General features: G+C 42.3%; 1 protein-coding gene across 1 annotated transcript in view; it reads left to right on the forward strand.

The window, feature by feature from the left end:
- The window catches only part of LOC118517240 (SCY1-like protein 2), a 53293-nt gene that overhangs the window by 24158 nt on the left and 8199 nt on the right, over positions 1 to 20936 (forward strand). Inside the window, exons 11-18 of the mRNA XM_036063214.1 lie at positions 706 to 882; positions 954 to 1026; positions 3432 to 3568; positions 3634 to 3859; positions 3926 to 4084; positions 5591 to 5685; positions 11078 to 11095; positions 13665 to 13814. Of these exons, the coding sequence (XP_035919107.1) occupies positions 706 to 882; positions 954 to 1026; positions 3432 to 3568; positions 3634 to 3859; positions 3926 to 4084; positions 5591 to 5685; positions 11078 to 11095; positions 13665 to 13814 (1035 nt within the window). The remainder of the gene's footprint in view (positions 1 to 705; positions 883 to 953; positions 1027 to 3431; positions 3569 to 3633; positions 3860 to 3925; positions 4085 to 5590; positions 5686 to 11077; positions 11096 to 13664; positions 13815 to 20936) is intronic.

The raw sequence follows: 20936 nt of genomic DNA on the forward strand, positions 1-20936 counted from the left end.
TTCCCAATAATGCTTTCATGTGCCTGCAAACCTCGAGAAGCATGTGTTTTCTTGATAGCGCAAATCGTTTCCCAGAAAAAAGCACATTCACCACGAGAAAATGTGATTGAACTTTCAAGCATTTCAATAACTCTCCAACATTAATCCACAATCCAAACCCGTTACCGTTTGCACTATTTCCCATTTGCATTTCATAATGCTCAGCATCTCTGCCGAGCTAGCGGCAATAGTTTATCCAGCAGATGCAACCGATGACCCAGATGAGGTGCATGCGGGACAGCACACGAAAGCGGCGAGGTTCAATCAAATCCATCACAACCCTATCAAGATCAAAACCTTGAATCAACTTCCGCCCGCTCTTCGTCGACGCCTTACAGGATTAAGCTCCACTCGATCCTACTTACTTGCGAAGGAGAGAAATGAAAACGACAGAGCCGCTTTCCCTCCTCACCAATGTCAATTATCTGCGAGCGCGAGTCGAACGAGAGGTTCCTCTCCCCGGGGGTTCCTTCCCATAACGAAAACTTCTTGAAAGCTTCGGTTCAACGCTTTGTTGCCCAACACCCGCGTTTGAGGAGGCGAGTGGGTTATCGCCGAGATTCGAGCTGTGATAAATTAATTTCCCACACAGTTTTCGTCCGTTCGCTTGCCCGCTCGTTCAATCACGGTACGCTTTACGGTTCGCAACCCTTCCGTCGTTCGCAGAGTGCAGCCCTGGTGGCGGTAACGAACGTGTACGACTATCTGGACGACATCACGATCAAGAAGCTGGTGCTGCCGAAGCTAAAGTCGGTGTTCGAGAAGAACCAGAGCGATCTGAAAATCATGGGCAACGTGCTGCAGTGCGTCGAACGTACGCTGGATAAGCTGGATAAGTCTCAGGTGAGTTGACACCGCCGGGCATGATGCAGCGAGAAACCTCATCTCATCTCGGCCTCCCCCCTTTGTGACAGATAATCGATGAGGTGCTGCCACTGCTGCTCGAGGTACGGCTCACCGATCCGGACATTGTGGTGCGCGTCGTCAGTAAGTATCGGCAACACCCGTTCCAGTTCCCTGTGCAACTCCAACTCCCAGAACGCTTCCCAGGTCTGCTTGGCGGCGAACTGCGGTCGACTCACCCGGTGAGATGACAGTTTTCACAAAATGCTACTGTGCCATGCGGGTTTACCTGTTGCAAATCAACGTTACGATGGGTTTTGTGCTGCAACTCCGCCTCGGACAGTTCAATGGTCGGAACGGTGTATGTATTTTTGTGCAACAGCCCGAAAGCGTTTTGAAACCGCTCAGCAGCGAGACTCTTCGGAACTTATTCCATTGCCCGGGAGATTTTTCAGCAATTTCATCCATAGTCATTAAGCTGCGGTAAAATGCTGCAAAGAAAATCGCCCTCGTGTGCATATGGTAATGGTAAACCGTGCGTTCGTCTAGGGTAAATCCTAGTTTCGTGAATGGGAAACCTACCACCACCAAGTCCACAAGGCACATTCGGTGCTTGTTTTACCAGGAATTTTATGAATGCTGGAGGAAGCTGGTCAGCAATTAACTCGCCGTACCTTCATTATTATTGGGTGCACAATTTATCAACCTCTCGATGGTATTCGTGTATGCAAAGGCTGGTAGCATGTTAACTAGTAGAAAAATAATCCTGAGGCGCGTTAGTTCCTACTCATGTACTCATGTACTATGAGGCATGCCATTGTTGGTTTTGTCTGCAATGTTTGTTGACTTGTTAAGCGAGGAGAAAAAAAAACATAATTAGAGCCATGTAATACATCATAATGTCAAGGCCATGTTTATTACTTGTACGCCCGAGGGGTTAATGTGTGTCTGTGTATATGTCTAGACTTTTCTTATTAAATTCTAGTAGAACCGCCTGGCCATATTGCTTAAAACTCCAGGGCGGTCCTTCTCCAAACCGTCAAAGGGCACCTGTCTAGACTTCAGTTTGACTTCCTCAATTTAAATCTTCAAATTTATTTTCAATTTGCTTAAACTTTTAGATATTTTAAGAATGGGTTTTAACTAGGATTCAAATATCATATTTATGTTATAAAAGTAAACATTTCAACTCATCTTACAACAACTTTTCCTTCCGTTCTAGCATCAGAAGCGTAACGCTTTTCTTTTTCTTGCTCCTCGCTCCTGTATACTGAGGCGCTCCTATGACCACCGTAATCACTTCGGGCGAAGTGGTCTAAAATTTAAATATAAAAATATCTTCCTTACAACCCACGTGCAAAAGTTATTGCCCAACTGTCTACCCTCCATTCGGTGGATAGGAAACAGTCCTTGCATAACGTCATCCAGAACGATCGTGGAGGCGTCGTAGCTAACGCTCCAAGTAGCAATGAGGCGCGCGCGAGAGAGAGAGAGAGAGAGCAAATAGAAAAAAAAGAACGAATCCTCCATTCAGGTGTTTCATCCTATATCTATCACCGAGGGACCAGCGTACAGTGTTGTACTACACTGTACCGAGCAAAAGTTTATTTTTACTATTCCCCCACGCCCGGCTGTCTATTTCCGAGAACGAAGGCGCACACGGGCGTATAATATCGATCAAAGTTACGATGCGTGAGATGCATCCTTACTGCCCTAGGGCATGTATAAGTTATTATCAGTTTAATGATTTTAATGAGATGGTATTAGGTTGGCGTACATTGTACTGGAATTGCTTGCCAAACGTAATACATAGTTAGCTTATGGAGCAGCTATTGGTGATGATTGTGCCGTACAATGCGCTTTTCTTCCTCTAAGCCCGCTCTTTGATATATGATGCTTCACTAGCTTACCATTGATGTCGATAACAGTGCAGTCTGCATGCAGGTCAGAACAATGCTCATATTAGCGTGTGGTGTTCGGTACACGGACCATTTTCATTCTAATGCCTAACCGATTCATCGTTATTCGGTGGGTAGTAATTAGTGTTTCTGCACCGGTATCAAAGCACACATTATAGGACGTCGTCGCCCGCAAAAAGCACACCACGGGTGGGGACCCGTGGTTCGATAAAACCGAAAACGCAGCCCAGAGCAGCTGACACGGAGCTGGATCGCATTAAATTATCTTTCCCCAGCACACATCACACGTGAGTAAAGTTTGGAACCCGCGGCTGCCGCTAGTAAGCGTAATTTAATGAGCTGTAAATCATGTCATAAACCAGTTGATACACTAATAAAGCAAATTGAACAGTAAGCGCATCACACCCCAAAACCGACGCAAATGTGTCGCGTGTAAGGTATGCGTGTGGCTGCATAAAGCATACGCCAGTCGGTAGGCGTAAAATTATTCATAGGATTTCCTTCCGTCCCTTCCGACGTGCTCCCGTACCCCCTTTTCCAACCGTACCATAAGCTCCGTTCCGCTTGGCGGCCCACTATTGTTAGCCAACGTTTATTCTCTCTTTCTCTTTGCGTTCCCAAACCTACCAGACATCTACCGGATCATGCTGTGTGACAAAAAGTATGGCTTAACCGTGAACATCATGGCGACCAAGGTGATGCCCACGCTGCTACCGCAAACCGTGAATCCGTCGTTAAATCTCGAACAGTTTATGATTCTTCTGGAGGTACTACGCTCACGCGGCAGGGAAACCGCTTCGAGTTCTTTAACACACACACGACCTTTTTCCAGGTGCTTCAAGAAATGCTGGACCAAATAGATAGACAACAACGTAACAAATTGAAGCTGGACAATCTATCGCTCCCGTCGCCGGACCGGCACCGGCCGCTGCGGCATCAGTTCTCGTCCGACAACATGAACGCGCAGCAGTTCAACATACCGAACCTGCGCATCGACCAGCGCAAAACGTCGAGCGCCGAGGATATGGCACGCAAGAACTCGACAGGTACCCGAAGAGGTATTGGAATGTCCTAAACGTGTGCATGCTATAGTTGTGTGTGTGTCGTAACCCCATTTCTAACAGGATCGGGTGCTCTAGGTAGCTGGTGGTTCGGCGGTTCGCCGTCCTCGCCGGACAGCAACTTCCTGCGCGTGGTGAACGCGTTCCCGAACCGCCGCCTGTCCGACAACACGCTCATGACGCCGAAAATACGCATCGCGCCATCTTGTGCTTCGTCTCCGGGTGAGTAGCAATGGGACGGTTTCGTTAGCGATTAGAGGTGGAGGGTGTTGTGGGGTTCTTTGGAGTCATCGTGACAGGAGTAATTTTTAATTAACCGGTTCCTAGACGATTCCCGTCGTTGTGGCTTCAAAACACATCAAGACATCTATACCGGTATTCAATCGGTGTATAAGACTGGATGTTCCATGACATATAGGACAAAATATTCCGAGAATGATAAAGTATAGCTATGATCTCTGGGAATCATTGCAAGATATTCTTATATATAGATATATTACGTGTATATTACATGCGTATAACACTAATCGAACTTGAGATTGATTAGTACATGAAGCATAACATTCTTTACCATGTATGGCCCAGTCCGATTGGACCAGTTAAAGGACAAATCATGTTTTCAGACGTATCTAACCGGCTCTACCGTTGTATCAGGAAACACAATTAATGAGTAAATCAATGAACGCACCCTCTACTGCAAATAATGGCCTCGGGTTCGGTCAATTCATATTTACCAAATGATGGTAGTTCTTGGTACTAATAATGAAACCTGCCATTTGCATAGTCAAATATGATATAAACACTATTCCCATGAAATCATTTGATGGACTTCTTCAAAACTTTAATTAGGTTTTGTTTCTAAATTTAATGTGCAGCTAAAAGCAAAATTTCCAATTCTAATGAACCCCATGAATTCATTTAATTTCATGGAAGTACGCATTTCGATTAAAATGCAATAGAGAGTCTAAGCATTTGACAATTTTCGAGTATCAACCTGTTTTACAAAAAACTTTTTTTTTAAATCCTTTATCATTCAAAATGATCGGAAGGTCGTACCGGTCGTAAAGTTTATTAAAAATTCATCCACAGAGCCATAAGACTAATTTTTGTCATAGAAGAAGAGTTTTAACTTAACAACTGTCTCAAACACTCACTTAATTTACAACAATTGAGGTATTTCTTCGCCTCCATTTGCCTCAAGTGAAGCTCAAATAGATTACAAATTGGTCATGCTAATCGTTACCCTGTAAATTATTCCTGTGAGCTACATGGTACGAATTCTGTTCCAGAATTTTCACCAGCACGTGTACATTTCCTTTGCTGAAACCAGTGCACACCCTGTCAGGAGATATAATCTACAATAATCCTTTGAATAATTGCACAAATTACAACAAATTGCAAGCAATAAATTATCAAAGCTCGGATGTTGCTCGATGCTGTACTGTGTCACCCGGAAGCATCCACACCGCTGCCTTGAGCTGATGTTTGAGTTAGCTGTGACTGAGACACATGAAAACCTCAGCCCATGAAGATGCTTCAAACCACCGGTTTGTTGTCACCGCTTGCACTCACATTGCGGTGAACTTTAACCGGCGCTCACTTATAGGATAAAATAAGCTTAGCACATAAGCTCTACCTGGTGGTGGCGCCCGAGACTGGCTATTTTGACCCATTGGTTTTCCGTTTTCTCTCCCCCCCCCCCCGTCCCCCCTCCCTCTCTTTACACAGGTGGAACCCCGGGCGGAGGGCTACCGATACGACGACATTCGAGCATTGGTCCGCAGGAACGACGAGGCTCCAACATCAATCTGTCACCGCCGACTGTAAGTAGCAAGGGGCCCGATCTGCACCAGCTATCAACACCCAGTTGTTGTAGCGTGCGTATGCCTGTGTCTGTGTCGTAGTAGTACTTAACGCGTAGTGGAGAATAGGGCGGATGAGAATGCTTCTCCCGCGGTACGCCAACAGGAAGTAGCATCAGATAGCCCGAGTAGCGACTGCTGCAAACTAGTAATGCCAGCCAGCTGTAATGCCTAGTGCCTTATTTATGTATATCTCTTTCTCTCTCTCTCTTTAGCTATATCATACTCTTTACGCCTTTCGCTCTCACTCTTTTCACACAACCACATCAACTTTGCGTTGCCGTACTTTAATATCTTCATATCGCTCCCTAGCTCTTTCCGATGTTCCGTTCGATTAATCAATAGGAATTATTCAATAGGAAATCTGATCCTAAATAGTGATCTTTTCTTCTATAAACCAGAAAGACCAGAGAGATGTGTATTTTCCACCTTCAAACAACAGATTTAAGAATTCTATTAATAAATATAAGAGCTTTCTACATGCTACCTTCCTTCCATCCCGTGAAGTCTCAACTAAACTGACTTATCTTCTGACTTCATAGCTGTCACTACTTATCGTGCAACAAGCCAAACATACACCTCACACGACACACACCTTCACGATAAAGGCCACACTCAACAAACACCCTTCACTTACTCCACAATAATGAAGTCTGCATGTCTGGTCCTTGTCAGCGCCGTACCCGTGCGTCGAATTCAATAATTTAATTAATATCAGCTCTCAAGTACGTACGCAAACGGTTCCGTAGTCCCACTCCCATTGTAAAAGGGTCTTAACCCATGTGAAGAACCCCCCCTTCAGCTGAAAAGCGTCCATCGCAATATAATTGGCTAATGAGTTTCCAAACAATCCCTTCCCTTCGGCGCACTGTAATCAATCACGCCATCACAAAAGGGAGGGCCACCTCGCATTACGGTCGCGCCACACTTCATTAGGCATTATGAAGGTGCATCTTGCAGAACATGTTTCACCGGGCCGAGTTCGATAAGAGACAACGGTTCCACACCAAACCGCACCGTTCACAGCTTTAACTAACATAATGTTTCCATTTCTGTTCTCTCTTCCCACTTCTTCTGCTCCACCGGCAACAATTATGTGCTCACGGGGGGTGCTTGTTACCATTCGTACTTCCGGCGGAACCTTGCCTTCACTCTCGCTCTCTCTCTCTCTCTCTATTCTCTCGCTTAAATTTCAACGTATCTTCCGGACGATCCCCCCCCGGACCGATTTGATCGTCCGTATCTACTGTAGCAGGCTTTCAGCGCTCGAGGAGGCTCCGGTTCGAGCCTTTCTGTGCCTTCCTCATCCGCTTACGTAGTAAGTTCAAATGGGCGCATGTACGGTGCGGTGAAGTGAACGTGTGAACCATTTTGGTGCACCCTCTCTTCCATGTCGTTCAATGTATGGGTGTGGGTGGGTTGTGTTTTGTGGGCACATTCGTTTCACACCTCTGTCTTGGCTTGGCTTGTTATGTGTCCGTCAGTGCACGGCACGCGTTTTGTGTCTGTCAAAAATGTAAACCCCTCACAAAGCCAGATCCGGGAGGAAAAAATTGTTGTTTTTTTTTCATGTGTGTGCGTTATCACACCTTCGCATTCGCATGTTGCGATGATGATCGGTAAGATCGTTGTGTTCGTCTTGCTCTCTCTCTGAATGTGTGTGTTGCGTTACTTGTTATGTCTCGTTCGGCTGGTGTCCTGTGTGTGTTTTAAGCGTTACAAGCGTTACGTCTCTCTGTCGCTCTACTGCACACACGTGTTTGTGTGTCGTTATTAACGTCTCGTTCACGTTGACTGATGCATTATTGCTGTTGTGATGTCTCAAACAATGTCCTCCTGTGCTCTGCCCAACGTCCACTGTCCAATGTCCTTGCTTGCTGCTTGTATGAACCGTATGTTTTTCTCTCTCTCTCTCTCTCGCTTTATTTATATGTGTTTTCTTTTTTTTCCTTTGTGTTCGTCCGCATTGAAGTGTGCCATAGATTGTCAAGTGCAATCTTCTCTGTTTCGGTGTTGATGTTGATCAGGTTCAAGGCGCTTCGTGAAGTTTGCGACTAAAAAATCCTTCAGCTTTTCCATTGGCCCATTCTTTCCCCCATCAACTCCCAACCCTAGTGTTGTTAACGCCTTCTTCTGACACCGAAAAAAAGGCTTGATCTTGTGTGAGAGAGCGTGTCTTTTTTGACACCATTTTCCCACCACGATTCGTGTTACGAGTCAAGCTTCCGGTGTCAGCAATTATCCTACGATCCATAGCTTTTACCGTTCGTCGACTGCTCTGCAAAGCCTTCCGAAGGCGATTGATTGATTAGATGAGATGAGCCTGCCTTTTCGGAGCACAAAAAACGGTCCCAGTTTCCCAGACACACACATCGACAAGCTCTGCTGTGCTGGAAAAACCATCCATCAGAAAGGAAAAAAACAATGGGGAGAAAAGGCAAACAAAAGAGTTCCTTCTTTTTCATCCACTGCATCAGTGCATCGCCGTCAACTGCTGGCTGGCATTTCGCATGCAGATAAAACGTTCTGCATCAAACGGGCCACAAAAAAAAACCAGCGCTATTTCCACGGCGTCACTTCTACCCACTTCCACATTTTCCCTTTTGTTTTTCGACCACGCTCACCTGGTCAGGGGTTGCTTCATTCCGGTTCACATTCCCGCACTGTGGAAGCTACTCACACCTAACCTGTTGAGCTTGTGGATGGCACCTGTTGACATTTGGCCGGGAAAATGTTAGCTTTTCCGGTGCAGCGTTTTTTGCCACCCTTTTTGTTTCGCTCCTGTGGTTGTCCTTAGCTTCCGTCCTGGCTCCGGCTCACGCTTTGTCCTGTCGATAACGATCTATGCTTGCCTGCTGTTATGAGGGACGGTTTTGTCTTGTTTTTTTTTTTGTTGTGTGCGGCAACATACAGCTAGACACTGCTAGTGCTAGTGACAAAGGATTTGCGTGAGAGTAGGTGGAACGTGTCACCCAAAAAAAACATGATGTGCCACAGAACGCAACACAGGGAACAAAAAGTCAAACTACCTTTTTGCAAAAGGTTCATCCCAACGTGGGAGCAACTGTGATGTGCACTTATTTTAGACCACGGCATACAATGTTGTTGCAATGGGGCAGTTGTTAGAGCGGAATTTAATTTCCATCACATTTCAACGCTTGTTAATTGCATTTAACTTTGAAAGTGTTTGAAATGGTAAATGAAAGCGGGGTTTATTATTTTACGACCAGTAAGCGCAAAAACCCAATCAACATTATGGATGTGTACCTTTGTTGATTGTATTAAAAAAATGAATCGCATATTTACGTTAGATATTGCCGATAATTGATCCACCATTTGCCATCATATTGATGAGTTTTGCGATCCGTTTTCGTTAGCAGGTTTTTGTTTGTTTACGATTTTTTCGCTTCTGCCATCCATTCACCACGGAAGTAAAGCGATTCCATTCATTTTACCGTTTTTAACACTGAAGTGAGGTCAACCACTTCTACCATTCTGTACCGGCATTTTTATTTGCCTTCCTTCGTACGCGTTCACCCTTCTACCTTTTGTGTATGTGGGGAGTTTATGACTCACCTTTTTACTTTTCCATTTGTTTGTACTGGTCTAATTGAAATCAGCAGAAGCCAAACGAGCAGTCCGACAAACTTTTGAAATAATTATGTGTTTGTGTTTGTGTCTACATTTTGTATGTCCCGGAAGTTCCTTTTCCCTGGGCGGAAAAGCGAGTTGTTCAATCTGTTTTCCCTTTTTGTGATCGATTTAATTATATCCTGCTTTTACCCATACAGCCATCTCCTTTTATTTCTATTTATAATAACGCGTTTTTTTTCTCTCTCGTTTGTTTGTTTGAGCTGTCTCGTGTACATCTACAACTTACTGTTTTACTGAACTCTTTTAACGTTTGTTTATGTGGAGTTTTCTATTAATTTTTACCTGTTTTCCACACTCTTTCGAAGCATTGTAAATTGTTTGTTCCCCCGTTTTATTATCCGACTTTGGCTTTCTCTATTGCCTGGAGCTTCTGCTGTCCTGTGGCGTCTGCTTGCTATGCTGCGTGTTCGTTTCGTCCGAGCTTGTTGGAGCTTTAGTTGTGGTTTGCTTTAATAAATAGCAGTTCCTTTTTCTCATACCTTACATGATTTTGAGTCATACATCACTCGGGAGAATGCTTCCAATAGAGAGTAGAATTTTTCGAGACTTTTTGTAAAAGTTTTCAATTTACTAATGGAATATTGCATATAGTGAACAGAAATTTACATCGACAATATTGGACTTTACAACCCGCTTAATGCATTGTACAATTCCATTAGATGACAGCAAAGTTTCACAACGTGCTTGCAACATTACTCTCTCTCTCTCTCTCTCTCTCTCTCTCTCTATTGATTACATTCTTCCAAGTGATTGAATCGATCAGCTTTAACCCTTTATGGTTCAATTTTAATTATTATACGGCGTTTATTTTCGTGAAATTTTACTTGTAAAAAAATCTCAAAAGATTCCGTTTTGTTTTACCTACCGTGAAAAAAAAACCTTGCGTTTATTAGTTTCTGTTTCGTGGTTCTACTTGACTGAAATATTCAGCGTAAAAATAATAGCATTTGAGTATTGTGATGACATTTGCGTCAAGAATAATATTTTATTAATAATTAACCAATTTACAAAAAAATCAACTGGCAATCCGAGCAGGCCAGTCCGTTTCACTCTTGAATAAAAAAGCCTAATTTTTTACTTAGTTAAACTGCTATACAATTTTCTATGCAAATTTTCTCCCATTGTTCAAATTTATTCAAATCAATTTGTAAACCTTCAAGTCAAATAGATTGCTATCCCATCAAAGAAACGAAAACTCACTTTTTTAAATTCATCAGTTATATTTGTCCAATAGAAAATTGCTACAAATTATTTGATTCTCTCTCCAATATAAATTCAAAGTGCATTAATATTTCTAAAATACAATCAACAAAATTAAAATCGCTGATCGTTTGCTACCGATGCACACTCACACCAAGACCACCATCTGTCAGGACCACCAAGCTTGCCAGATGCGCGTGTGTGTGAGTGTGTTCTAATCGCAGCAAATTCACACACAAAGCACAGCACTCACAAACATAGAAAAACAATCAATCAGAGTACAAAGCAAGCGCGTGATGTGGCCACTCAAGCACACACTGACACTATCATCCGTCATGCTGTCACGCACTGCAGCGGGCTACGTGTGCGGGCCGGCACGGGCTAGGCAAAACTTTTCTCGAACCAATATCGCCGTATCGATCAATCCCCCCGCCGCATCGGTAAAGATGAGCAGAAACAAATATACGCTTTTCTTCCCCTTTTTTTTTTGACTCTTTAGCTTGCACGGAGCATGATCGTGAGTACTATCTATCTGTAATTCTTGTTGTTCGTTCTCGTTACTAAAGCGTGTGGCCGTAGCGTACCGGCTGTGTTCCGCCACAGCCACACTAAGCGTTGATGTACTTCCGTGAACTTTCCGGACACGTTCCGATGATCGAACTTCAGCGTTTGTTCCCCCCCGTTTTTTTGTAGAGCAGTTTCGGTTTCCTGAAGCATCCCGATCCGACATCCTTATTACCTTTACAACCGTCCGTTTGCCTGGTTGGCTTGTTTCTCGGAGCACCGTGTGGCCGTATCATGAGTCCAGAGAGTGTTCACCACACCAAAAGTGATACGATTTCCGCTACCGATGAAAAATATTTTCCTTTGTTTGTGTGTTTGCGGAACATCCTGCAAGATGCCATCTTGCGCTCCCTCTCTCCCTTGTCTGTTTATACCCCCAAGCTTTTCCATTGTCTAGTGACGCCATTCACCTGCAAAGTTTGCTTTCCAGCCAAATCCCACTACCGGCACACTACACGGGCACACTACCACTATTGTGCGCCATGTTTGCTTTATTTTTATCCTTTCCGACGGAAATCACTTTTCTTCAAAAACTATTATCCTTGCATATGCGAGCTCCGTTCGCCGCAACCCGACCCTGCCCGAGTGACTGTACTGTTTGGACAGCTTTCAACGAAGCGTCTTGAAAGTTAGGTCGGTTGCCAAACCGAGCGGGAACAATTTTGCAACGTGCAAGATTTCTATTCGTGACGTAGTGCTGAAAGTTTGCCAGGTTCACCTGAATCCCCCAGCAGCAGTAACAATCCTTTGCGCCACTGCATTTACTGTCGTACCAATGTTTGGCAGATTTCCTTACGCAAACAAACAGCACTTCGCGCAGAACAGGCTCATATCTTCTGCCCGCATCATCGCATCTTCCTTTTTGCAAACGGATCGGGTTGCTCTTTCCCTACCTAATCCCTTGCCAACAATTCCCCGTCCCAATCCAACCACCCGACGCCCAAGAGCAAACAAACAAACCAAAAAAAACCCCACTGAAGGCATGCGAACGCATTTGCATCAAGTAAGTGTGCTGAACGTGATGAGCAGCTTTAATATTCTGCCCTGCCCGATGATGATGCTTCCCGCTGTCAGGAAATCAGCGGTTTTCTTTTTCCTGACTTTTTTTGGTTTTTGCTGTGTCGTTTGTGGCTTTAGTTTTTCTATCCTACCTCTATCCTACCAATATTGCATTGGCTTTTATTGGCTGTAAAGTGAAACGCTCGCGTACTGCTTCCACACCTAGCTGTGCTTACTCTCTTGCTCGACTGTGCGCAACTATTCGACGGGTTAAATGTTTTGTTTCTCTTTTTACAATGTATGATAAATGTGTATAAAGTATAGGTTTTTTTCTCCTTTTTAACCTTAAACATTCTATTCTTCCAAAGGTACGTTGCCTGCTTTGAATGAAGCTAACTTTTGTTTTTGGTTTCTGATTTCTAGCATCATTTTTAACCACTATCACATCATTTCTTTTACAAATTGGCACACTATTGGCACTTTGCATTGATCTTACAAGATTGATCTTAAATTTCTAAATTATATCGCCACTGTCAGGGTGGCATGAGCAGCAATGGTAAAAACTGTCATTGAAAGGTGTCTTCCAATATTGTTTACTGATCATGACCAACAATACTTAATATAACTAAACGAACACTTAGCTGTGGGGACAAGCAAGGTATAAAAAATGATAAAATACCTTTTTTAATTATTTTTACATAGTTTTGTAAACACACAACTTCACGAACAAGCATTTAAAAATTGATTCAACCTATTTAATTTATTTTTAAGTTTATTTTAGTAAAAAAATATGTATTAAGAAATTTGAAGCTTTATAAAAGTAACTATGTTTCAGAACTGTTTTTAAATACACGTAATATTCAAAAGCTCGATTCATAAGCTTTCCATAAAAGAATAAAAAATACGTTGTATTATGTCCATAGAGCCAGTTTGTATGAGTAACCAGAAAATGTAACACATTTTAAAAACAAACAGTGCAATAAAATCTTAGCACCCACCGCGATATCGTGCGACAAAAGTACTCCCCAGATGCCCACACCGTACGCCGGTGCGGCCGTTAGCCCGTACGCTAGCCCGTACGAAGGCCGAGCTTTCCGCCCTAACTAGAAACAGTAAACTCATCACAACCCACGTCGTCCAATCGTTGGCAATAAAACACGCCTGCCGATGACAGTTTTTACCACCACCCACAGGAAAGACACAAAAGCTCCAAATGAAAGGTGTGCACAATTGGCCCCTACTGCTGCTGCTGCTGCTGCTGCTCATACACCCTGACGAGGCCGAGGCAAATGACCCGTGACAGTGGCGACGGTGGAAGAAACAATCGACCCGAACCGAAATTGACAACCACTAATCGCATTTCGCTTTTCTCTTTTCTTTCTCTCTCTCTCTCTCTTTTTATTCTCATTCCATTCCGCCCACTTTGCATTTCTTTTCCCTCCCTCCCGTCTCGTCGCTGTTGGATAACAACCCACAACCAACCACACTCCGCTCGGTGGTCGGATGGATCAACGGTACCGTAGGGAGGCTCGATGCCGAACACTTCGAGCAGTGTTCCGTTCCTACTGTCGTCGAGCATGCAATCGATCCGGAGCCGTCGTACCTCGACCGTGCTCTCGTCCGGACCGCTCGGTTCCGGTTCCGGTCTGCTCCAACAGCTCGGTTCCGGCATGGTAAGACAACTGACTGGTTATGGTGGCTCCGGTGCCGCAAGTCCGGTTCAACAGTCTCTTTTCAATGGAAATTCTAGTAGTCAGACTCGAAATAATTATGTACGAAAGTGTCCGTCACTAAATATTACGTTTAGTCGTTAAGACACACGATCACACACCGCATACGCCTCCCGACTCACCGCACACTGCACCCCCTGATCACACACTTGTTGCACCCGGTGTTCCTCACAACTGGATCACACTGGATCATAAACACACACACACTCACAAAGCTCACCACCGCAACACACGAGCCAACTTCATGATCAACCTGTTCATCCTCCATCTTTGCCATCTTATCGTTCACCTTCTGTGTGTTCATCAATTGACAATTTCTTTTAATTTAAATTACTGCTTTTTTATAAACTTTTTTTCAAATAAGGAAATTTATTTTATTTTCTACATTTTTATACTATTATAGCACAAACAGTGTTTTTTTTATTTTATTGATGGATCCCAATAACAATTTGTATTTTTTGCGTAATTTATCGCAACATACATTCCGTGTTTACGGCACTTGTATAATTTAATAAAATTTTATTTTTCATTTATTTTACTTAATTTCCTCTTTGCTATGTGTTGTTTCATCTTATTGGCGTGTTTTTCTCTCTCCTCATTTAACCCTTTTTGATTGTTGCTCTTGTTTGGCAAAAACAAAAATCTACTTGTTTTGTTGTTAAACACATTTTAATCGTCTTTGCTTTAATGTTTAAATTTAAAACAAGCTTTCTCTACGAATTTATGTTTTCACTTTTTATAAATCGGCAATGTTTTTTTTTAAACTTCAATCGGCAATTTTCAATATTGGCACGTTTTTTACGCTCTTCACTTGATCATAACGATTGCACTCGTTTGTGTTTTTTGCATAAAATTGGAAATAAAAACTTGCTTTTTCATTTTTATTAACCCCCCTCCAAAACGCATTCACCAACATTCAGATAAAGAAAAAAAACAATCCAACGCATACAATAATAACATGATTTTTCGGACGCATAAAAAAGGCAATAATGAAGAGGCGCATTACGAAAGCGGAAACGGAATTTATTAATATAAAAAAGTAAAACATTTACATCAAACAATACCGTAGCATTAGCAAGTAAAATTAAGAAGATTTTTTTGCGAAAAACGAGCCAACCAATGAGTGATTCCGGATAGAAGTAATGGTACGACAGTTTACGAAACAAAAAAAAAACAACCCTACAACATCGTCATGAAGGTCCCGGGCAGATTTTAGTGGTACATGTGCAACGAACGATTGATGCTACTTAAACAAATACCAGCTCAGAGTTAAACTTGACATTGACATTTCACTTGAAACTGCACAACTGACACTATCTACTCCGGTCATCAGATCAAAACACAATACGAACATCCATTTTACCAACCACGTAAGTATACAGAATGACGCGTAAGTGTAATTTTACCACCAACACAACAAACCCAGACCACTCGCCGTGGTAACCTTCTTCGACTAATCAGCAGTCAAACGGTGGTGCTGGTGGTGAGGTCACCCGAAACAAAACAAAACCAATGGTTAACGATAAGACTGGTGGGTGTTGAATGTGTTTGTTTCTGTCTTTCCTATTCTTTTCGTGTGAATTTGTCCATATTTGTGGAAGTGTGCGAGTGTTTGAGTATGTGTGTTTGAGATTGCGTGTGTGTGTGTGTGTGTGTGTGTTTGTGTAATATTATATATAGAAAAGCTGTAGCGTTCACAGCGGCAGAAAGGCTCTAATAATTGGCTAGTGATAAGGTGACCATTCATTACCATTGCACTTATTCCAAAGCGGACTGTAATGGGCAGTAATTTTCGTGTAATGTTTGTTATATATGTACTGTGCTGTAAAAGATTTTACTATTTAGGTGCCATAATAATTTATCTACAGAAATTACACCTCTTTATCGCTGGACAAGATAAGACATTTTGAAGTTCTTTAAGGTTCAAGGTATGAGAAGCAATCAACCAACAATTGCAAAATCTATAAAAAGAAAACAATAGCCCCAATTATAACTATCAAGAATCTTGAAGTTGATCAAGTTTCAAGCAAGTTCTACAAAGACAAATAATCTGAAAACGTGTGAATAGCTAGTGGTTTCGTGTTTTGTATCCCTGTCGAATTCTATGGCATTGAATCTTTTCTCGTCTTCTTTCTACCTACCTTCAACTATTTCTATTTCTATTAGACAACTCTACCTTCTTCTCTTAACCCCTATCCTGTGAAACATTCTTACTGATAGTCTGTGTACAAAATGTTCAATGTTTCAATTACTAACTTCTTGTTTCATCTTCCTACAACTGTGAGCAAGCAGGGTTTGCACGTGGCTACAAGCGCCTTCTCTGTATAGGTCTGTCTGTCTGTATATCTATGTATGCCTCTCTGTCTCTGTTAGCAATAGACAACTCATTGTGATCATGCATATCTACAGTTGAAATATCTCGCCTGGTTAAAATTTTATCTGCCAAAGGTCACACAAATTTCGCTCTAAATGTTCACCCTACCGTCGGTCGTAGTGCAGTATTGTGTGCCTTGTTTGTCTAGCGTGCGGAAAAGTTATCAAACATTGATGTGTACAAAGCTGACCAACTTTCTCCTGCCTCTGTCTCCTGCATTGCGAATGCTGTGAATCTGTGTACAATTTAAGCCACGAACAAGCTTACCGACAATAATAACGTTCATTTGTCATCCTGCTGCAGCTAACTTCCAACAGCGATGATGTGCAAAGCTTAGCTCTGTGTGTTGATGTTTTGATGTTGCGCGTTCTGCTCTAGGATCTATCCTTCCCCTTTGTTATGTTCGTTCATATTGACCAAATCAAATAACAATCTACCATCTTGTTGCGAACAACAAAACACAACACTGAACGAAAGTAAAACAATGACTTTATGTTTGCTTACAGCCTATAAATGTTAGGTTAAAATATAAGCCTCCAGATCGGCTCCACACTGTGTGTCTAAAACAACCTCATAAACTATCTCATCTCATCCTACACTACCGAACAGCTCGTACGTAAATGCCAGTGTGTTTCAAATGCTACAGTGTTTGAAAGTCTGTAAAAAGTTTGTCACTTTTAGAGCATTTCGTAATCAATCTCTGCCCGGGAATCAATAATGATCTTGTTGTAGTGTGTTTTTTTATATCCAAACTTCGTATTACCTCTCCGTATTCTGCCTCTCTAGTTCTGCCTGAGCTGCATCCTGTCTTTGCGATGAGAATGAAGAGTCCGTCTACTTCAACATTCCTTATACAAAGAGTTTCCATTTTTGCTACTGATCGTGTTCGATGCTTTATGCTTTCTTACACAACAATACGCTTTTCGGATTTTAGTTAACCCTTTTGGCTGTTTGTGCTTCTGCTTTCAAACCATTATTAGGGAACCTAACTTTGCGTATTCTTTAGCTTAAACTGACTTTTATTTAGCTTTTTTTTATTAACACAAAGCCTCTTTCAAATATTTAAACATATTAAAAATCTCTTAATATAGTACCCTTCTTGTTCATTTATGTACATTTTTATTCGTTCAAACATGTCTATTGCAAACAAATAATTTCACTTAAAAAAATTAAACTTTCAATCCCTTGCGAAAAACATTCTACAAACACCAACACAAAACAACAAATAGGAAAAGTAAAACACAAAATGGTACACTGCTCATTTTAACATCATTTCCGCCAATCTTTTGTGCACTGATGAAACGGGGCATCATATTATTTCCTGTGTCCAGCAGTACCGATATCTGCTGTACCATTGTTTCATTCAAAGAATCATAGCATTATCATCATTCTGATGAAAACTGCAACTGCTTTTGTCTTTGTTCTCAGTTGAGGTAAGTCATTCGATGTGCCAGACCGTAACCGGCACTAACCAACGTAGCAGCAATCATTTCCTGACGATTTGTTGTTATTTTAATTAGTAGCAACAGCCAACCATCACGCTACAGTGCGTCAAGCGAGCTGGTTGGTGAAGTTTCGCTTATCGATTTCTACATTGCAATATAATAAATGTATTCGTTTATGCGGTAAGGCCCAGCTATCGAGAAGGTTGGGTGCTCATACGGTTATAAATTTATAATCATATGGTACGTCTCATTCGGTTTTATGGATGCCATTTTCCTGAATTCTGGTGACCTGGGATATATTCTCAGCATCAAAAGGTAACGGAATTGTTTTGCGCGTAAAGGTATCAAGTTATATTGTTTGACATTGCACCATTATTTCATTCGCATCGTTACGTGCATTGCAATGATGGAAAATCGATACGAAACAATCAACCGACCACCAGGCGTCTCCATTAATTGAATGAAATACCAGGCGTCTCCATTAATTGAACGAAACACCGGGCGGCTCCATCAGATTTTTAAAACTTGTTCGAAATACCGAAATCCACGTTTTACCTCCCTGATTTGCGGTAAAGCTGATGAATTAAACATTGTTTTTATCTCATCCCACACAAAACCCATAAACAACGGTAGTTAAAGCGCACAATTTTATACCCATCGAGTTTTTTGCCGTTTTCCTTCCTTTTTTCCTGTTTTCTTTTTTGGTTTGTATTTCAGTAACCCTGGTGAATATTTAATTAATTGCAAAACAGGAGACATAAAACCAAACCCCACTCACCAGAAGAATTCAGGCCCCAGCTCCAGCAAACCCACACAAACAAACACATGTTGCACAGCAGCTCAGTGTGTGGGTGTTGTTGTAAAAAGCAATTCGGCATGGATTTGCACGTCACTTTGCATGCAACACCTGAGCCCACCTACACACACACACAGTCACACGCGCGCAACGAATAAGCACACCTCCGAGAGTACCTTAACACGTCTCTGCTCACCACTATGCACAACTGGTCCAACAATGCCAAATCGAATCAGTGGCACTGCACACTCCCACCATCCACCCGCCCCCATAACCGCCCGCTTCTAGCACCAGGTGTACCGAGCATCGATAGCGGCTTCCGGTGTCTCATTCCGCTCGCAGCACACGCACGGCGGAAGCAGCACAACACAGGCAACAAGCATGGCTTTAGTATTTCATTACGAGGCTGCGGTTCTAATCCAGTTTGATGTATTATGGCGCTACATGTACGTAACGCGCGCGCACACCTAACGGTATGTTGCATATATGCTACGTGAGTTTGGCTTCAATGCTCCTGCCCGGTGGTGGTAAGTCCCACCGAACCAGCCCGCGCTGAGCGGCCATATTTCTTGATGGTTGTCATTTGTTCTCATTTCCTCCGTCTACATCCTGCACGCCAGCATCCGATCCGGGTGGCAGCCAGTTGTTTCCTACGGATTTGAAGGTTTTGCACCAATTTCATATTGCCCCTAGCAGCGGGCAGTGGGCACAATTTATCCGTGTAATTCCTACGCGATCGGTCGATGTACCGTTGGTATAACAATCTAAATATACCCGCTGTATGCGCATACCCGAATACAAATGAATACCTAATCATTCGTGCGCTAATCCTTTTATGCTGGAATAACGCACCAGGACCAGGACAAGCGTTGAAGAAAACCGGAATAACCTCAACCTCCTCACTTTAAAAGACTGCATTTCCGTAAAGGAAAAATACACCTACCAATTGGAAAAGGATTTAAGTGTTGAATATTCATCATTGTGCCAGTGCGTACATTTGCAAAAGAAAACAATATCTAAAGCTGCTTTTCCCCGATGCCCGTTCAAAAACCTGCGCCATACTCTAAAAGCTTACGCGATAAAGCTCTGATCTGGATACGAGGAACGCACCGCATCATGCATGGAACGAGCATCCATTTTATGTTTGTCTGTAATCAGATTAAACGTTCCACCCTGGCAGTCGGATGGAAAATTTCATTTTCTTGCGAATGAACATTTTGTTCGCATTACCCCAAACGTTGGTTGAAAAGTCCCCGGTGCTACATTACTCAACCGTACTCACGAGCTGGGATGACCCCGTTCCAACGGTTGCCCGCCTAATCTGTCCGGGCAGAATGGAATTTTACGCAAAATGAAAGCAGAATTGAATCTAAGCCTTATGATGGCATTGAAAATATGTTCGTTCATTCTTTTTACTTTCCCTTACTTGCCGGCCGGCTCCCTCGAGACAGTGTAGCCTTACGAGGGACAAGTAGCATGTATCAAAGGTGAAACAGAATCACATCAGTGTTTCAATCGTTAAAAGCAACCAACCCGTGTACGCTTCCTCAAGACTGGCTCACAAAAAGGAAGGAAACACAAATGACAAAGAAGCTTATGAAAAAGTGGACACGGATAAACAAAAAAAAAACTCACAAATGGCTGATACGAATAAAAACAATTCTCTGAGCTATGAACAAACGTGGCCAAGGTTCCCAAAAGAAATCTGTCAAGTAATCAAACTTTCCCAAACTGTTCTTGTTTTTTCTTCTCTTATTGTGTGTGTGGAACATTTATTCCAAGCACTTCTTTTCTCAGTGATTGAGAGCGTACAATAATACCTTTCTGTTATTGTCCATTTTTTGTTGGTGAGGAAGAAAACAATAACTTCGAGCACGAAGCACATCCCCACTGGAACAATGAGAGTTTATTTTTGTCAATCGAAATTCATCAACCTTGTTGTATCCCCGAAAAGCTTTTTAGGATAGTCGCTAGCGTAGTGCTTTTTATATTTTGGATTATTTTGAGTTGATTTTTATTTCCTAAATTAAAACCCTTCGTGATGCTGTACATAGACGCTCTGTTTAATGAACGATAAAATCAATTACTTACAAACAGTTTTTTTCCCATTAGTGCTATGACGTTTGCAGGATGTGGGGAAAGCATAATTACAAACCAAAATAAGCTACAAAGTTTTGAATTGTTTGACGAGTGCAAAAAATGTATTTTAACACAATTAAAATTTTTGTGCGTAAAGATATCAAATTCTTTTATTGGAAAATCGATACGTAACATTCAGCCGACCCGTAGGCGTATCCATTCGATGAATGAAATACCAGGCGTCTCCATTAATTGAACGAAACACCAGGCGGCTCCATCAGATTTTTAAAACTTATTGCAAATTGAAAATTCCTCGTATTCACGAACTGATTTTCGGTAAAGCTGATAAAATAGTAATTAATTTTGTTTAA

This window comes from Anopheles stephensi, unplaced genomic scaffold (assembly GCF_013141755.1).
Source record: "Anopheles stephensi strain Indian unplaced genomic scaffold, UCI_ANSTEP_V1.0 ucontig88, whole genome shotgun sequence".
Lineage (NCBI taxonomy): Eukaryota > Metazoa > Arthropoda > Insecta > Diptera > Culicidae > Anopheles > Anopheles stephensi.